The sequence below is a fragment of the Colossoma macropomum genome, unplaced genomic scaffold (assembly GCF_904425465.1).
Source record: "Colossoma macropomum unplaced genomic scaffold, Colossoma_macropomum, whole genome shotgun sequence".
Lineage (NCBI taxonomy): Eukaryota > Metazoa > Chordata > Actinopteri > Characiformes > Serrasalmidae > Colossoma > Colossoma macropomum.
In genome coordinates this window covers 1587440-1595253 of record NW_023495267.1, presented here as the reverse complement: position 1 = coordinate 1595253, position 7814 = coordinate 1587440, and the positions used below count along the sequence as shown (strand labels likewise).

Genomic DNA, 7814 nt, shown 5'->3' with positions numbered 1-7814 from the left:
CGGCGTCTCTGTCCGAGGTCCTGAAATGTAGCGACCGAAAGAGAGAGAGAGAGAGAGAGAGCGAGAGAGAGACAGAGAGAGACAGAGAGAGAGGGAGTCACGTGACGCCGCTCTGCCAGCCTCCCCACAGCCCATATGCTGGAGCAATTTCACGTGAGAGCGCCGCGAACGCCGCACTCGCGCACTGTAGCCCCGCGAGCACCTCGTTCTCGCGCTGCTGCTGAGGGAGGCTTTCTTTCTTTCCTCGTATCTTTTTTTCTCTTTCTGCTTTTTGACGGTCTCTGGAGACGTTTAGGATGGTAGAGTCTCGCATCGCTCGTCTGTCGCTGCGCTTCGCCCTGATTGCTCCTGGTGCGCGGGCACGCCGCGCCGCGCTTCGCTCCTAAAGCACCAACGCCAGCAGCGCTCGCCTGTTTTTGGGTGGAGGGGGGCACATCTCTCTCCAAGAAGATGTAAGGGAGCAGCCAGCCTTCTTTTACTTTTCCTCGCCCCCCATTCCCTCTCTTCCAGCGACTCGGCCAGCAAACATGCAGAAGGGAATTCGCCTCAATGACGGCCATGTCACCTACCTGGGTCTCCTGGCGAAAAAGGATGGCACGAGGCGAGGCTGCTTGAGCAAAAAGAGCTCGGACAACACAAAATGGCACACCAAGTGGTTCGCCCTGCTGCAGAACATGCTCTTCTACTTTGAGAGCGAGTCGAGCTCTCGGCCCTCGGGGCTCTACCTGTTGGAGGGCTGCGTGTGTGACAGGTCGCCGTCGCCCAAACCGTCGCTCTCCGCCAAGGAGTGCTTGGAGAAGCAGGTAAGCGCGGTGCCAACTTTCTGGCTCAGTGTGCGGGCTGCAGCTGTCGACTTCAGGCGAACTGGGTCATACGCTGCCCTAAAAGTGCTTTTGAAAAATGCTAAGTTGGATTTTGGGCTAACGGTGCGCCGGGGCTCCGTGGCGTTCAAGTGCATGTGAAAGAGGAGCGCGCGTTCGCTGCGGAGACAACAGTTTTCTGAGTGTCTGAGTGAACATGTGCCATTTCAGAACAGAAACGCTGGTCGCTGTCACTGCCTTGTAGAGATCGCTTTCCTGAGCATACAAATCATCATCATACAGTTAGAGCACTTAACTCAGCACAGGACAGGCTGCGTTACATAATCTGTACACTGGCTGACGAATTCATTATCCACACCTAAGTGAATTCAGAAGCTCTGCTGCTGCTGTTTGTTGCATCATTTTTGTAGGAGAGAAATCACGGTCTGGAAGCTCACTGGTAACATTTTGCAAGTAGTTCGACTTTTAATTTTTAAACCTAGTCTGCGTCATTTTATTTCTGTTGAAAAATCATTTAAAGTCATTTAAATATTTTTCTTCACGTTTCTCGAATGGTTTCGCCCAAAACCTTGAAGTGTCAAGTAGATGTTTTTTTTCCCCTCAGGAGAGAAAATTACGCTAGAGAAGGCACTTTATGAACCTCTGTGTCGCCCTCTTGCGGCGAACCGCTGTAAAATCCCAGCCTGCTTGCTTTATTGATTTCATTCCCGCGTTGATATTAATAGCATCCTACCTTGGCAACTGCATCTTCCAACCGTGTTTGTTAGCATGCTAGCTTTTACAGGCAAACTCTGAGCCGACACGGTGCGTCTGGATCACAGATAAAGGATTTTGTTCACATTTTGACGTTTTTATTCCTTGTAAGGGAATGTAGCCCAATATGCTACAGTTGACGACTTAAACTGATTACCTCAGCGTGGGTCCTACTCACGTTAAAGTCATTTAACTCCTCCTTTTAAACTTGTGCTGTGTGCTCTGAGTTCTTCTAAAAGTCTTCATGGTGATCATGGTGACTACACACAGGACGTGACAAGACTGGCTCTGTTTTCCTTTATTAGCTGCTAGCCATCGTGTTTTTTTCTAATGCTGCCCTGATTTTTAACCAGAGCAAGAAGTGACGACTTTTGTTGTCTTAGTTTTCAGTCTTTTCCTCATAAAACCAAACTAGACATAAGTCCTTATTAGGGACACACAGCAGTTTCAGAATCATATTAGTATCGGCAGATAATTGCTTTAAAAAAGTTATCAGATTGGTTATGATTAGATTTGACCAATACTAGATGACATGTTTATGATACTCAGGAAGAAAATAATGTTGAGGTGAATGAAGGAACTGAACCAATATTAAAGCACATTTTACAAAGAAAGGTTTAGGTGATACTGGGCTACTGTGCCAAAATATCTGAATTTTATAATGTTAACATTACAAATAAATTTCTCTAAGGACTCTTATTGTGAAGGCAGGGCTAGTTTTCCCCAAGGGGAATATGTGTGTAGAGCAGAAAAAACTGAAGCAGCCTTCCAAAGCCTAGGCTGCATATCTCGGCCACTATGTTATGGCAGGTCGTTCCAAGTTCTGAGTGATTTTAAGGACGCATCAGATGGATCCTTCCAGGCCTTCAGAAGGAAAAAAAACTGGAAAAAAAGGAAAACAAAGCCGTTGGAGCAGAGCTTGCTTTAAAAGTTATTCAAATCTTGTTGAATTCGTCTATATGACCTTATAAAGTGTAAAATGACTGATTAATTAAACCATTCGTTCATATATCATATTCATATATCATATTTTCTTTAGAAGTATTTGTGTATATGTAGTTTATCATACTACATAAGATCTCCTCGATTTCAGTGAAGAAATGAAAAAGCAACAAACACACAAGTTTCAGGCTGCTCTGGTGACATCACCACGCAGCCTCGTTCCATTTGTGTGACCAATAGGCTGCTAAGTAGCAGACTTCGTAGGACAGTCCTACCGAGGACCCGCAGTACCTCGGCTGCAGCCTAGGTTTTGGAACGCAGCTTGAGAGTCAGTCAAGAGCTGATGGCTGAGAGGAAAGTTAGGCTTAGAGCAAACTGTTGGAGAAAACTCTGCTTATGTACAGCGTAGCCAAAAGTGTGGCCAACAACAGCTGGTTAATAAAGCATCACAACTTGTGCAAAAGCTGTGTCTCAGTGAATAGTGATGAATGCTCCAGTAGATCCCCATCAATAATTTCTAGCCGACGCACAGGCTAGACCACTAACAACAGCTAAAACCAGATCATATAAGCTAAAAATGTTCAGGAAACCTTTAACAACATTTTTATCCAATGTCTGAGCTACCATTTTAAAAGCATTTCTCAGTCCCAGTGAGTGCGAGTTTCTTTGGTTATCTTTGGCTTGTCAGTTTCTCATGTTTACTAAAGGAGCTGCTTTGTACCTTATGTTGAGATGTTACCTTGCTCTGTAGTCAGTGCGCAGTGGCCGGGTAAGTTTATGAGGACTGCAATTCAACGTGAGTCCAGGCCCTTCCTGTGAACAGCTGTCCCTGTGCTGACAAAGCAGCATGCAGCACACGCTTTAATGCTTTCATCCTCTGAAAGAGTAGGAGCAGATTCTCTCTCCTCTCCATCAGTAAGAGTCACAGGAGGCACCTTACACTCATCTGAACCCTTACTGTAATGATCAATCATTGACAATGTGTTGACTTTATTGCTAATTTAACACATGAACACAGGGTGTTTAATAATTAAATACTATCAGTATGAACAGGGTTGAAGGAGGAATCAATTAATCAATCACATCAGCTACTGTCATTTAGGCTGCATAAATTAAAATGTCTTTAACAATAGAGATAAACAGATAAAAAATCAACAGACAGCCAAAATAGCCATGAAAAAACTCTGAGTGAAAGGTTTTTTTTGTATTTATTTATTTTTTTTCCTGATGGCCACTTGTGGTTTGATGTATCAAAAACAGTCCCAGTTCATTTTTATATGACCATTTTCCAACCTCTAAACAGACTGTTTGTGTTACTGTACATTTAGGGCTGATATATGTAAATGAACTCTGTTCTGATTGGCTGCCCTGTATTGAGCCTCATTCAGAAAGCAAGCCGGACTGAAACACTCCTTATAACTTCTTTAATGGGCAGAGCTAAACTGCTGTAGGCTGAGTAGGTGCACATGTGTTAATACATTGATTTTCATGTCAACAACAATGAATTCAAAACAAACTGTTTTCCATATATGGACTGTGTGAACTGGGGAGTGAATAGTACGTTTTGAAAGTTCAACAATGTTTACATACACATCAAACTCTTTTATTTTATAAAATTGAGGAAAATTTGGTTTTCCTTGACATGAGCCATTAATTCAAATTCAAAACAAAGATGAGACATGTACTTCATAATGTATGTGGCGTTTTATTACATTTTTGTATGATTGTTTAAAAATAAGCATTAACAGCACAATAAATATCGTTCCTATGTATAAACAAAGCAAAGGCATGTATTTATGCTTAATAACAGCTTTGTTTTTAAAGTCAACCTGAAATCAAAATGGACCATTTTTTCCTTGTTAGTTTTTGGTCATATTAAGCACAACTTATATCATTTAAAACACTGAAATTCTTGCTTTCCCATTATCTTTGATCAAAGCTTAGTGACTTTTCCCACCCCTAAAACATCTTTTGAGTTTTGATTACATCATCATGTACCAGCAGGCAAGGAAAAATAATATTAACCAGTAATATCATGTTTCACCTCCCACTCTCACCACTTCCACATAACATCAAGCTAAACGCTAAGCTAGCTCACCCTGACACTGTGTACATCTCAGAAAATGGTACAGTACCAAAGGAAAGTGTGTTATGTTTTCTAATTCACATTGACTTTAGATTAGGCCACATTAGGACAGCTTAGTATAAGCTGATTGGTTTTACCCTAAAGTTAATAACAGTTACTAAACTAGTGCTTGGATCAACCGTATCTCATTTTGTCAGCCATGCCTCCACTTGTGTTCCCACCTCCATCTCCTTAGCACATACGATGACATATAAAACTGGACATAGAGATCTTCAACTCAACAACTTTGACAACAAAGTTGTGTTACTGTAGAAAGAGTGTGGAACTCAACATCTTGAGACCTTTCATGGGCATTTGCTGTCTGTCGTGTTATTTACTTTGGGTCAGCGAAAAAAATTTCACTTAATGGGAGACATTGTCCATTTGTGCTGATTTTGTGCCAGCTCTGACCTTCTTTCACTTGTTGTTGTATTTACAGACCGCTCAGGCTGTTCTACCCTCCATTTATTGTCCCTCTTTTTAATATATCTGCATTTGAGCCCATGGTTCCTATGGCAACTCCTATTTGCATTAGAAAAAGAAGGCCAGAGTGCGTAGCAGCGGCAGAGGCGGCAGCCATGTAGCACTGCGACGCGCCTTCCTCATTAATACTAACGCTATTTGTGCTAAATTTGCTTCAGCGCGGTACCTCCAAGGGGTCATGCCCCATTTATAAGAAAGCACTCGTCTCTCTCGCTGTCTCTTAGGGCAAGAGCTGCATTTTCTTTGCATGGTTTAAGGGAACGCAAGAGATGCGTGTCAAGATGAACGTGTGCTGCCGTTATTTCTGTCTCCTTTCCAACACAACAGCCTGGACCCTTCAAGAGGAAATAAGAAGTAGCAGAAGAGGCAGAAGAAGGAAATGAATCTGCACTGGCAGCGCACAGAATTATGGGCTGATTTGCAGCCTTGTGGTGAAAAAAAAAATCATGATGTTAATTTGCAGGAAGCACAGATGAGAGGCATATTAGCGGTGGCTCATGGACTGTTGCTCCTGGGGATTGGGTGGTACACGGGTTTTGTTTTAAAGGCTGTGTCCTTTCCAAGAAAATGGCTCTGGTCACTCAGACGTAACAGACGGCTAAAAGCACATTATGTAAGGAATATAAATATTCTGCAAAGGGCCAGAATTAGTTGTCCGTTGCCTTTTACATACTTGAATTTGATTCACAGGAGACGACAAGAGAACAGCCCCACTCTGAGTAATTGCTCGCATTATTCTTGCTCACTTGGGACGTGGTCTATTTAGGATTAGCACATGCTATGTTTCTCAGCTGGCACAAAACCAGTAACACGTTATTCATCAAGCTCCAGTCACTGATTAGTTCACTCAAATGGCATGTGCTGGCCATTTTGAGGTGCTAATTACTAATCACTTCAGTAAATCAGAACCCTTGTGCTGTCTGTTGAGCTACACATCATCAGCTAGGTTGCTACTTTGATGGCTAGTTTAAGTGGCCTGACTGGCTTTGGGCCCATCTTATTGATCAATGCCATTAATCATCATAGGGGAAGACCCCAGATCTGCATGTGTTCAGTGTCTGAGTGGTGTGGTTCTAAAAGATACATACAGTCATATGCAAAACTTTGGGCAATCCTGGTCAAATTACATTATGTTAATTTGAAAATAAGAATACATTCTATACAAAGAAAACACTTCTGCACATATTAATTACATTTAATGTATTGTTTATTTTTTGAATTTATCATATTGGGGAAAAAGGCTAAAATGTTCGGCATGTTTAGTTACATGTTATATGTTTTCCCCGATACGTTAAACTGAAAGAATAAACAGAAATTTGTAGAAAATGCCATATTTAAGTTTGTTCCCTATAGAGAATGTGTTAACTTATTTCCACTCAGAAAATCAACAAAACATATCATTTGACTGGGGTGTTCAAATGTTTGTGTAGGATTGTATGTAAATCACCTTTGTTCTGACCGGCTGCCTCGTATTGTGTATTGTGTCTTATCCAAAAAATCAGTCCAGCATGAAACCCTCTTTATAAAGTCAATGTGAATGGAAGAGCTAAGCTGAGGGGCTGAATAAGCGGGTATATGTAAATATGTAGGTTTTAATGACATCACAAAAGATACAAATTTGAAGCAGGCCATTTTTTACGGCTTAGTTTTCACATATGTTTGGTGTGAACTGGGGAGTGAATGGTACATGTAGAAAACATTAAGAAAATCAAGAAATTTTTCGATTTTCCTTGATATGAGCCTTTTAACACATACCAAATTGCATTTAACATGTGAAGACGTAAATGAATCAATTGAGAAATGTGTGAATGTGTATGAGTCAGCAGTAGGCTGTGTGCAGACGTTTAGTCAAGTGATTCACCTTGGACAGAAGTAAAAAGAAAAAAATGCCAGCAACTTTAACGGCATGGACAAATGAGCACGTTTTGGTACATACTGCATAATTCCATTGTGACAACAAAATGTGTAGTATGCCTTATGAAAGGGCCCATATCTGACAATTTGTCTTGTGTTTTATTTTTTTATAAGGTCTACTTATTACAATTTTGTGGTTTAATGTAATGAAAAGTCCTTCTCCTTATCCTGTTGAATTAAACAGGCTGCTTTTGTTACTGTGTCTTTAAGACTGATATATGTAAATGAGCTGTGTTCTGAATGGCTGTCCTGTATTTTACCTCAATCAAAAAGCAGTCTGAAACACCATTTATAACTTCAGTGTGAATGGGCTGGGCTAAAATGCTGTAGACTGAATAGGTGGATATATAAATGCATTGGTTTTTGTTACATCACAGAAACAGTGAAAACAGGCGGTTTTTTATGTACTACATTAAACTCTATTGTTTCAAAAAAAGTGGGGAAAATTCTGTTTTCCATGATATGGGCCCTTTAAGTGATTTTTGTTAGTTTTGCTCAACCAGCTTCATCAATGCTACTTGACAGAGACTGTGAGCCACATCCCTGTTTATTTAGTCCAATATTGCATTTGTACTTTGGAAACTAAGAAAATCATTTTGGAACATTTAACCAGTCATTCCTCACTGGGTAACTGCTGCCTCACTGAGTAACTAGGGGTACAGTTTACCTAATGTGGTGTGAATAGTACTGTTGTAGGGCTGCATAATAAATCGTTCTTTAATGAGTATTGTGATGAGTGCATTACACAAATGAGCCTCTAACCTATTACTGAATGC

The 7814-nt window shown here is 41.1% G+C and overlaps 1 protein-coding gene across 1 annotated transcript in view; it reads left to right on the top strand.

The window, feature by feature from the left end:
* The first annotated feature begins 431 nt into the window (after positions 1-431).
* Positions 432-7814, top strand: part of rasgrf1 (Ras protein specific guanine nucleotide releasing factor 1) — a 68764-nt gene continuing 61381 nt past the window's right edge. The window contains exon 1 of the mRNA XM_036561761.1: positions 432-803. Within this exon, the coding sequence (XP_036417654.1) occupies positions 528-803 (276 nt within the window). The 5' untranslated portion in view covers positions 432-527. The remainder of the gene's footprint in view (positions 804-7814) is intronic.